The following is a 12,556-nucleotide window of genomic DNA, read 5'->3' on the forward strand; positions in this document are numbered from 1 at the left end:
CATACATTTATATCCATTTATTTCAGACCTATTGGTAGTGCTGAATGTAGTAGCTGATGCAATTATTGCAGCTGACAGGTGACCAGTAAGACTAAGAAAAATACAGATATTTAACTCAATTATATACATCTGCTACTGTTCATGTTATTTAAATAAAAAATCTCAGTGCTTGCTGCTAAAAGTTTATTTTTGTGTGCAAAATTATTGAAAAAAAGCAGCACAAAAGTCTGAAGTTTGGAAATCACTTTAGATTTATTAAAGCCATTTTCATTTCATTTTATGTCAGTATGATTCAGCTAAGTCCTTCTCTGGAGCTTTTATATCTTTAGTTAAGGTCTTGGGTCAGTCATGCTGCAAATAATCTCTTTTTATGAGTAAACTCAAGGCATGTTTACTTTTTGTATACTGATTTAGAAAGAAAACGCTAATTCCAAATCCAAACCCCAGCAAGAATGTTTTTTCTTATGCATGAGAAGATAAATGCATAAATTTATTTTTCATGATGCATAGCAGGGAAAAAAGTGCTTGTTGCTTGAACATTTTGTGGAAAACTGAATTGCCACCCAATTTTCAAATTATTTCACAAAAACATGTCCTTCATCCCAAGCCCCTAACAGCCTAGCAGAGAAATCCTGTGCTAGAAAATAAATCCTTTGTGGTTCTTGTACTGATAGAAGTTCTAAAGCTTTTTTAGAAGAAGAAATTTGTTTTCTGTCATAGCTGCAGGTGCAGGTTCATATCTTGCTTGTCTAAAGTCCTTGTAAGAAACTAATACCCAGATTTTCATAATTTGGGTGAGATCAGTCAGATATTTATGAATTTAAAGAGGTTTTAAGGATACTTTTGTACATACTTAACATGCTTCTAAAAGTTCCCTTTTTCTGATAAACCACAAAACCAACCAGATGCAAGAATTGCCAATGTTTTAAAACCCAAGGATCCTTTCATGTGTAAGGCAGAATTATTTTTTTGTCTAGTCAGTACAATATTTTTATATGAATTTTTAAAAGCCATTCTAGACGGGAGTTAATTAATTCCAATTTTTGGACTAGGACATACAAAGCACACAATACTTGGCCACTGAGAAATCTGTAGCCATTTCCTGCTGAGTCTAAATTTCTCCACATTGATCAAGCCCAGCTGGAGTGTGCTGCTCTGAGCACCTCAAACTGAGGCACAATGATATTGCCCTCCCTATTTTTGGCAAGTATTGCATTTTGTTTGCCAATTTGGTGGAACTGTTGGTTCCCTTTACTGGTCTTTTAATCCCTCCACCACTCAATCAGTGGGTTTTCTTTTGCTTTACTTGAATCTGCTACCTGCTATGACTTCCTTCAGCCACATCTGCTTCCCCTCACCCTTTATATTCCTTGAAGCTTTGTGATCTTCAGTACAAATCTTCCCATCCCCCTTCTCTGATTTGCTATTTCTGAACATTGTTTTAGATCATCTTGCTCACATCCAGCATGAAATGAGTTCTGTTGGCAGAAAGATACAGCAGCTTTACTGAATGTGCTCAACTTGTCTGAGATTACGTGATAAAAAAGAAATTGCAGTTTCTGATAGGTAATGCTTTCAGATGTTAAGCCTGGGATAGCCGTTGGGCAGAAAAGTCCATACCAAAGGCAGATTCCCTCCTATTTATCAGTAGCCCAAAGCACCATTTTTTTGATATGCCAAATGAGCCTGGCTTGCTTCTACCACAGCTGCAGCACAATTTGCCACTGTATTCCTTACACACTTAAAAAAAAACCCCTTTATTTATTTGTTTTCATTTAGAAGATAAAAATTTATCATCCTGCACAGAAATATACTTTATGTTATAGAGTTACAGGCAGGGAAAAACAATGAAGTATATTTTCTTATATTCAGCGTTTATTTTTACATTGAAAGCTGTTGCTATCCCTTCCTTTGCTGGCAATAACAGAGTAAAAATGCTTTATTACACAAATTGTATACTTCTAGCACAGTGTTTTAAAATTGTCTGTATAAAGGTGACTTTCAGTTAATCCATATATGCAGCTGGAAATTGGTTTGAATGCAAGGAGGTAATGGTCACAGCAATTTGCATAGGAACAGGTTTAATGTAAATCTAGACACTGTTCATTTATGTTTTTATAAATGTTGGACATGAGAAATGAAAAAATGCCATAGTAAATGGGGAATAAAATCAAAAGCTAAAAGCTCATGGCATTTCTTTTTAGAATTATTGAGTCAGTTATCTAATGAACTTGTGTTTTGATGAAATGTGCCACTTTAATTCCATTTAAGAACAAAAAAAAAACCTAAGATGATCTTTTGTCAAGTACTAACAATTATTAGTGAGAAGTTAATACTCCTATTGATATGAATGAGAGGAAGAAGTGTAAGGAAATATTAAGACTGTAGGCAAATAAATGTCTTGTATCATTATTCTATTCTTAGCATCTTGCATTGCAACACATAGTTTAAGCTTTTCAATGCTAATAGTGCATACAAATTTCATCAAAAAGCTTCCTTCATCTGAAGCCATCAGACTATGACATTTACTCTCCCTGTTTAGCAAGGAAGAGTGGAATCCACTTGCTGTAAAATGTCTGAGGTCAACTGGTTGCTTTTTAGTCATGAAGTGTAGCTCTTGCACAGATGGTTGAGAAGGTGCAGAATACCATAGTCACCCATATTTAATTGTTTCTGTATGCCTTGGAATTGAAAGAGAATTTGGGATGTATGGCAGTAGCTTTCCCTGTATAATCAGGTTGCTATGGTAAACCTATTATTCTATACAAAGAAAGAGTATGTTTTGTAAAGTGCTTATTCCTTTGTAGTATAATGTGAGCTTCAAATTACTTTCAAATGATTGAATTTGTTTGGTAAGTATTTTATCACAATAGCTAAGAGAAGAAGATCAAAGAATAAGGTGTGGTTTTTGATATTTCAGCAGCAGAGACATACTATATAGTTAGCTGTTGAGAAGCAATAGGACTTTAATTCTTTGTTAAATTATCTCCTTAGAGTGAGCCCACTTTATATAATCTAACAAAAATCTCACTACTTTTGGAGGCAGAATATTTTTATAGCCAGTACAATGTTGCAGTTATTTAGTGACACCTAAATTAATTTCTCATTAAATTAATTTCTCATGCTGATCTTGAAACATTTGTAAAAGTAAAGGAACTAATAATTTGAGTATCAATTTCAGCAGCAGTGTAATTAACTACTATAATTATATATATTAAAAATAAAGAAATAGCTCAAAGAAATCCTTTTCCAGAGCACTTGCTGAATGAGATTTCTGTCTGTTTTCAAGACACTTTCAGTTCTGCTGAAGTCTGCAGTCAGATGATCTAAACCATACCCTGAACTTAGGTGGGAGGCAGGCAAAAAAAAAAAAAAAAGTCATAGCTTGTATCTCTTACATGACAAACGTGTGCCCAGTCTGCTGCCTAGGGATGGGCTTCCCTCAATTATTCTGCTGGTGAAACTGTTGCACATTAACTGAAATGAATAAATATTACTTGCAGCAGGGACTGAGAGGAGCCTGTTCCCATTGCAGCACAAGGGAACAACCACTGGACTCTAACTTATTGCATTAAGCATTACAGAAGATAATGCTTAGCTACAGAACACGCAGGATCCTCATTATAGGACCTTCCTTTTCTCATTCCTCTGGAGGATTTTCCACCTCTGATGACTGCTCTAGTCAAAGCAGCTTTCTTAAAAAGATTTTACCACTTTCAGGCATCCTTATTATAGTAATGGCTGGCCAGGAGACCACTGCTGAGGATTCTTCTTTCGTTTATGTTAGTCTCCACAACAGATGGGTCCTGTTCATCAGGTACCTTTCAGCCTACAGGTTACTGACTGTTCCTTGGGACAGGGTGATGTGACACTTTTGTAAAAGTGATCAGGTTGCCTAAGGTGAATGCATAAAAAAGAGAAAAATTAGACTCAATAAAATCCTCTGAATATTTAAGCACTAAGGATTTTTTTTCCCCAACTTCTAATGTGGCAGTCCTTGTCAAATAATAATAGCTTAGAGAATGCAGGCAAATAGCATCGTTTCTTCTGTAGACAATAATATCCTAAATTTTATCCTAAATAAGCACAACTCTATTATATGATGCAGTGGATGCACTTCCTGTAAAAGTTTCTTTCTGAAACAAGTATCCTCAAATAATTGACAATGTAACGTAGTTTTTAAACTATGCATGTAATAAAATTATTAAGAAGTATTTTCTTTATCAATATGTCTTTGCTAAAATTCTTGCACTTTACATCCTTCTAGATTGAATCCTGGTTCATAAAATGTCAGCTCAGGAGTGCGATGTAGATGATGAATATAGAAGTTATAAAATGATCTTAGATTTTTTTTCCATAAATAAAAAGATCTCTCCCTAATCTTACTTAATGAGACTGTTTTCTTAAAGAAATAAACAAAACAGAAAAAAACCCCAAGGCCCCACAAACAAATATAACAGATTAAGGTTAGAAGTTGGGAAAATAAGAATATTAATAATCATCTGTCAGTAGCTTAGCCTAAAAGGTTTTATTGTCATGACGAGTACAGTTAGAAGACCTTCACTGAGGTTTTGATTAACAGTCCATTCCCATTCAATAAAATATTTCAGCAAATGCTGGAAAAAAATAGTGCAGTGTGTTGTGAACTGTCTTATTGCATAATGAAAGGCTGCACTTGGAGGATATTTTTTACTTTCCATCAATACTATAAAATTGGAGATTATAGTGAGTAGAGCAGTGACTGGACCCAAGTTGAGTTTCACTGATGCTGTGACTAAATTAAATCAATAAGGGCAAGTTTTCTGCATCCTAGTCCATGTCTCTGGTGGCTGATTTTTTACACACAATATCCCTTCCCAAGCCCCTCAAATGTATGAGTTTGGTCCATGGTTTGTGCCATATTTAGAATGTTCTCTCACCAGCATTGCATAATATAATTAAAAAGCATTCAGAGGCAAACCCGTAGAAGTTAGGGCCTGTTACCTGAATAGAGTTTGTCTCAGACATGTGCGATGTAAGACTGTCCTGATATTAATTTTTTCCACATCTGGCCATTTAGTACTCACTGCTCTTAGGGTTTTGGAGTGAAGATCTGTGGGAGCTTGCAAAAATCTGTTGCCTTTTTAAGCTCTGGGGAGCTCTCCTGCAAATAGAGTGATGGAAGGGGAGACTGTGGCAGAAGTTGTGCTTATTTCCTCTGGTTTAGACAAGAAAAGTTGCAGGGTTTTGCTTTCAAAAAGCTTGATTGAGTATTTGAGGAATTCTTTTTCTACATGAATAGAGAGTATCTTATATAGCTCTGTGCATAGACTATTTAATTCTGATCACATTTGTCTTGGTGTTTCTGAGATACACGTTAAACATTTTAGATCAATTACAGAGGTAAATTATGCAGATAAGCATGGGCCAGCTCAGTTATGCTAAGTTCAGATAAGAAAAACATGCAAAGCCGGTGATTGCTTATTGTTGCCATTTCCACTGAGATTATAACAGTGATGCACTTTCCATCTGGTTTCCATGGAGGAGGAATAGTTTTGTTTTGATATATTTTTGTTTGTTTGTTTGTTTGCTTATTTGTGTTTGTGCTATACTTTAATTGATACAGCGTGACTCGTAGTTTGTCTTTGGGGTTAGGATGTACCATATATTTGGGGTTTATCCAATTTATTTTACTTTGTTGAAATCATGACTCTAACAATTATTTTTTCTTACAGGGAGATGTGAATGTGGCCAATGCACTTGTTTCCCTCCAGGAGACAACAGAGTTCATGGCAAAAACTGTGAATGTGATGATCGACAGTGTGAAAATGCAGGTGGCGATGTCTGTGGGGGTATGTGTTCACTTAATATCACATAACATAGCATAATTTAACAACAGAACTAAATCTTGACAATATAAAGATTTCTGTTCCCCTTGATTTTATAATATAATGTCACTTCAGACTATTTATATAATTGATTTATAGTAAGATGGCAGATTTTTGTATGAAACAAGCACTAGAAGTATTGAACATGTTAGAGAATATTTATTTTAAGATTTCAGGAATGCTAACACAGAAATGGAAGTGCTGTAGAGTATTCTAAGTTCCATCAGTATTCATTAAAGAATACAGACACTTAAACAAAAAACTAAAACATTAGGTAACCTTATGTTGTGTTTAGTAAAACTGATGCTTTATTGAGGATGTTGCAATAAACTTAAAGATACTAATGACCACCAAAACTTTTAAATATTCTGTATTAACTGACAGTGATATTCCCGTTTTCTAAAAAAGTAGCAAAATATGTTATGAAAGAATGTAAAATGCTTCAGAGACAGTGTCACTGTATTTGTAGATGCAGATGGTTTATTTTAGTGTTGACAGTGAAAACCTTACATTGTGATATTTCAGTAAAGTATGTTGGTGTTTAGCAGTATTTCAAGGTAGTTTTGGATATATAAGTATATGCATACCACATGGCATTTTATAAGCAGGCGAATAATATTTATCCTTAATATTCTCTCTCTAGATTTTATGTGCTTCATTTTTAAAATTACTCTTTGATTCTAAGTATTAACAAAGTTGTTGGTCTGAACAGTGGTACATTGTATTCTATTCCTTATTTCTATGTAGCAAAAAAAAAAGTATTTCTTCATGATCCTCATGTACATAAAAAATTCTGACTACAGGGAATATTTCTTCAAGGTGTCTGCCATGCAGAATATAGACATATATATAAAGTTTTGGTTTAAATGTCTAATAATAAAAATAAAATAGCCATAAAAATAGTTTACAGCATTCAGAGTAATTCAATACTACAAGTGTGTTGAAAAAATAATTTGAAATTTAATTTTGCGTAAAGGAGGTGATAACGCTGAAAAGCACTGAAAAATTGTTTCATATTTGTTAGAAATTAAATAGCTGGGAAATAAAATTCATCACCATCCATGCTAAAAATATCTCTTCTGTTTATATAACTTATATCTTACATTATTAAATCTCCCTCCATTTCTTTAGGGTTTGTCTGTGCTTCCATCTCAGTCTGTCTTGCTGAAGTGATTATTCTTTCCTCTTTCCTTGTTCCCTTTTCATTGCTATTTTTCTACCACTGCTGCTGCCTAGGCAATCACAATAAGGACATAAGCTCTTGCTAGTAAATCTGTCTTCAGAGCATTATAAGCTGGACTGTGTGGGGTCTGACAGTGAGCACTGAGAGCCTGTTAGCACAAAGAACGAAGACCAGTGTTGTCAGGTTAAATGCATGCTGAAATGAGAAATGTGAATGGCAACCTAAATGATTTGAATAAGAATTATTACTGGCCTTCTCCAACCAGCAGAGACTGATTAATAGCTTGCTTTCCAGACCAGCTGTCCAGGCAATGACAGAAAGACATGAGGCAAAAGCTATGATAAATTAGGGTACAACTGAATGAGACCCCATGGCCATGTTTCTGCATGATTGTAGTGAGTCATTTGCTTAAAAATTCAGCTGTCCATCAATGCAGTACCAAGAATAGAGACTTAATGTCTCCACAAAGGCAGAGGTTGCAGGAGGACTCAGCATAGATTTCACAACACTCCGCTATTAGAAATTGATTCATATAATTATGGAAACATGGAATAGTTTGGGTTGAAGGAGGTATTTAAAGATCATCTAGTCCAACCATCCCTGACATGGACAGGGAACTTTCCACTAAGACCAGGCTGCTCAGAGCTCCATCCAACCAGGCCTTTAACATTTTCAGGGGTGGGGAATCCACAGCTCTTGGCAACGTGATGCAAGTCTCAACACCCTAAATCATAAAAAAAATAAAAATCTCTTCCTTAAGTCCCAGCTAAATCCATAATCTTTCCATTTAAAATCATTACCCCTTGTTCTGTCACTACAGACCTTGTTAAAAAAAAAAAAATAAATCTCAGTCTTTCTTATACTCCCCCTTTATAACATTGAAAGGTCACAGCAAGGTCTCCCCAGAGCCTTCTCTTCTCAAGGCAAACCAATCCAAATGCTCTCATCCATTCCTCATAAGAGGGGTGTTCCATTCCTCTGACCATTTTTTTGAGGCATTTTGTGGACCTGCTCTAACAGATTCATGTCATTCTTGTACTAGGGACCACAGAGCTGGACACAGTACTCTAGGTGGGAGTGGAGGTGGAGACTCGCCTTCCTTGACCTGCTTTCCAGGGCTTTCCATCATGTTCCTCTTCCTTTGTCTGTGCCTCGGTACATAGACTTAATATGTTAATACTGGAGAAATTGTCTCATGCAGCCTTTTCAAGATAGATGTTCTACCTAATGGCCCTTCCCCTACTGTTCAGGTTTTTTGATTATGTAAGATTTTCCCAGGTATACTTAAATGTTGATCCACAGAAGTATTTAACATCACATTTCCTTTGGCTTCACTTGGTTCTTTGAGCCTTTCACGTACAAGTAAGGTGGTTTTGGCGCACACTCGTGACCAGAGAATCACAGGTTTGCCAGCACAAGTCCTTGGCAGCACTGTGTCGCTTTTTTACACAAGGCTCATATTTACTCAAGCTGTATCCTGGTGAGAAATACTTTTCTCTGCCCTCTGAGGTTATGGCTGTGCTGCTTGCTGCAGATGCATCCTAAGCTTTCCAGAGGTTTTTTTTTTTCCTTTCGGTGTCCAGTCATGTTTTTCCAGTGATTTCATCATTGGCTGCTCCACCTCAGTGGGCCAACTCTTATCCATTACAGTTTTTTTCTCTTTCACGATTGAGGGCAGGCAGACAAAAAGAACTCAGAGCAGCAAAGATCAGTTTAATATGGATTTGATAATGCTCCTCATTCCATTCACTTTGATTTGTTCTCTGGATTATTATTGGCCTAGCTATGAGTTTTTGTCACAGCCAATTAGCAGCCATTGAAGGAATAAAACAAAACCTTGGGGCCTGCAGAATTATTCTGATTAAAAACTACGCAGTAAAACCACACCCAATGAAAATAGTAAAACGTTGGCTGAAACTAGGATAACTAGAGAAGGTTTAAACTTGTAGCAGGTAAAGCATAAAAAGACTCTGATATATTTCTGTGGATCATCCATTTTGTATTACATCAGTACATCATTCTGTGCTTCAAACAGTGGGCCATCAATAAGAACATTAGCTTTGATGAGACCTTTTAATGTTTATTCAGAAATGTGTGCTGTCCTCAACATTAAGAAACAACTAAGACTGATCATTCCACTAAACCAGTTCTTTAACACTGGTGACAGTGGAGTACTTTAGGTCTCATTTCTGTATTTTCAAGTGAACTATTCCACTTTGATGACTTTTAAATTAATTGTTTTGGCCAGAGCTTATAAAAATACAATCTTCACCAAAATGCAGTCCTAACACTGTAGAGAATACAGTTGTGTCCTGTCACATCAAAGTGTAAATGGAGATTATATTTTTTGTTTGTTAGTACCAATGCCTTTTGGTAAAAGACTTGAGTTATCATTAGTTTGAAATTCTGGTTATGCTATAAACGCTTCTAGAAGATGGAGGAGTTGACTTATTCTTGGATCAAATGCTGAGGTAATTTATATATCCCTCCATAGATTTGCCTTCACACCTCTCTCTTCTCTTAAGTGCAAGAAAACTGCAGCAAAACCTCTGTTTGAGACTTTATGGGAGGGGAAGTTAGTATTTTTTTTAGGAAATCCACTAGTAAATTAATTTTCACCACTCAGACACATCTTTCACTGATCTCATCCTCTTGCATTCTATGCCCAAACACAAGCATCCAAGTGTCTGCATCTAATAATTTGGTCAGAATTCCTTGTATCTGACACAGAACATGGACAAGTGAAGCTACCCATCAAGTTCTTGTTAGGTCTTTTTGTTTCTTCTTGACTGACTATAACAAACTGATCTTTAAATACATCTTTTATATATCTAGGACCCAAAATTTAGGGTGAGCCTTTCGACTCACAGTTTTTGCTTACTTTTATCTCTGTAGACTTCAGGCAAGACTGGTGCCTGTGGTTTGCAATTCCTGATTTTTGACATTCTTCGGAAAATGCTGCTCTTGTTAGGGTTATGAAGAGTGACACAAGTGATGTGCTCTGTTTGCATTGACATCTTTTGTTGAGCACACAGTCTTCTGCCAACAAGTCATCATGACATTCATCATATTCTTGTTTTATGAGAGTGGAAACCTTCTGACTTTTGACAAAATAATACATTCCTTAGTTTACTCCTGCGAATGTGTTGGTTATCAGTGCAGGTCATGCATTTGACCTCATTCTGGTGTTTCTTCTGGTGCTTACTTAGACATTTTCATCCATACATCATTTGCACCAGTATTAAGATTTCCAACATTATTGTCTATGAATCGCCAGGGAACAGGGAAAATCTGGAGCTTATAAGACATACATATACCTTAAGCCACAATTCCCAGCTTTCCAATGTTTTAAACTTTAAAACTGAGAAAGAAACTTCCATATCACATTCTTACAATGATGGTTTCTAGGATTGCACAGTCATCACCAGGATATATGATGGTAAAGCTCCTTCTCAAAAGTCTGGTATAAGTTGCCCCTAATTGCCATGTTCCTTTGAATATAAAATTTTCATTACTATCCAGCCAGGCTAAATAATTGGGTTCAGAGGAAGTGCTGCCTTTTTCTTCTATCTTTTTTTTTTTTCCCTGGTATATAAGATATAAACCAGGGAATGTAATTTTTTCTTTAAATTAAAGTTCTAGGTCCATACTGCAGAAATCATGAATGACATTTATTTTTGTCATCTGTTCAGCGAAGCCAGAAGCATGATATTTTCAGATAACATGTTCTTATGAGGACCAATACAACCTATGATTAATTATATGCTTCATTAAGCAAAGCTAAGTATGGTACAGTTGCTGTCAGACAGTTTCCTCATTTCTTGCACTAATGTTGATCCACAGAAACAGAAGTATATAAGGCATTTGTGGAACTCTCTAATATATGTAAAAAACAAATTAGGAAAGAACAATACCTGTCAATCTCCCAGACAAAGACAGGTTTTACTACTGACTGATCTGAGAATTGATGACTCCTGAATCAACCATGGCTTCTCCAACTACATGGCACATAATTTCAAAGTCTTCATCCACCTAAATTAAAGTACCTTTTATCACCTGTGATTCCCAAGACTACCCTTGCCTGCCCCCATCTTGGCTCCACAAGGACACAGGAGTGCTTGCCTGGAGGATGTCCTTGATGCCTTAGGGCATGTCCAATGCCACTGGGCATCTGAATCGAACCTCTAATTTCCCTCAGGTTTCTGCCATGTTAAAATAAAAATTTATGTCCTACCCAACAGTTCTTTCATCTGTTCTATCAAAAAGTCTTTAGAGCAGGGACCATATTCTTTTGACAGAGGAATCTGATACTAGATAGATATATTCTCTCTATATATATTATTTAATAGAGAATTTTTATTATGTATTTGTTATTGAAAAATGCAATTTATTCTGTCGGGGGAAAAAACACCAAGAAGCCCCAAAAAACCAAACGAACAGTTCATACACATTTACGGAGTAAAAATGGTGCTAACAAAGGTGAAAATGATGATATTAAATAGTGGAGAACTCATAGTCTAACAGGAATAAAACTAATGTGAATTAGGGTTTTGTTTTGACAGCACTAAGAGGAGAGTTAATGATACAATGCCTGTGTCCTTGTGTCTAACTGCTTCATCCTAGCCCTGAGGCAAATCCAGGACAGCCTCAGATAAATCTGAAAGTATCAGTAGTTTTTAGATACAAGTGGGACTACTGTAGCTAGTACGGGTACTAATAGTATTGCACAGTCTATATTAAACTAGATTAATTTTAACTTTTCTAATTTTTATTTTAAATGTACTACAGATTTCTGTCCTGGCCAGCCAGAAATTTGGGTAGGTGTATAAAAAGTCAACACTTTACATAGATGTGCAGAGAACTTAGTTTGTTGAGCTTTTCAGACAGCATAAAATGTGATTCAGATTTGCAAAAAGCATTTTAATTTAATCTTTCTGCTCAAATGGCAGTAAAGGAATTGCTAGTACATTAACATTTAAGTTGATTGATAGATATTAATTTTGTGAATCCAAAAGGGGATTTTCTGTTGAATCTCTTTTATTAGGCTATAAATAGCCATTACACTATTCCCATGCTTCCCCTGTGTTGAATTCTGTGCACTGTGTGCAGCAAAAGCCTGTCTCTGAGCAGGCCATGCTCTCAGAACTCCTAAGACATGTCTAGCCCATGCCAACATCACTTGAACGTTTATTCCAGTAGTCATCACCCTTGTTTGAAATGCTGGTTCATTTCTTACATGATTTTGTCTGTATCAGGTTTTCTCTCTTGCTTCGTCTTTCTCTGTTTTTTTTGAGAATACCCATTCTGATAACCTCTGAATTCCTCAGAACTTTTTAGTACCCTTCCAAGTTTTGCAAAAATAATGTTTTTAGCAGCTCATTTAGCGTATTTGGGCAGGGTAATTAAGCCTGCTTACCTGGAAATATTTCTCGCAGATGTATGTGGTATAATATTATCTTCTGTTAATAACATAATGGAAAGGCCTGCAATTTAAAAGAAAAGATAA

General features: G+C 35.8%; 1 protein-coding gene across 1 annotated transcript in view; it reads left to right on the forward strand.

The window, feature by feature from the left end:
* ITGBL1 (integrin subunit beta like 1) overlaps positions 1 to 12,556 on the forward strand; it is a 124,112-nt gene that overhangs the window by 101,905 nt on the left and 9,651 nt on the right. The window contains exon 8 of the mRNA XM_062514920.1: positions 5,719 to 5,831. Coding sequence (XP_062370904.1) covers positions 5,719 to 5,831 — 113 coding nt within the window. The remainder of the gene's footprint in view (positions 1 to 5,718; positions 5,832 to 12,556) is intronic.

This window comes from Cinclus cinclus, chromosome 2, assembly GCF_963662255.1.
Source record: "Cinclus cinclus chromosome 2, bCinCin1.1, whole genome shotgun sequence".
In the NCBI taxonomy this organism is placed as follows: domain Eukaryota; kingdom Metazoa; phylum Chordata; class Aves; order Passeriformes; family Cinclidae; genus Cinclus; species Cinclus cinclus.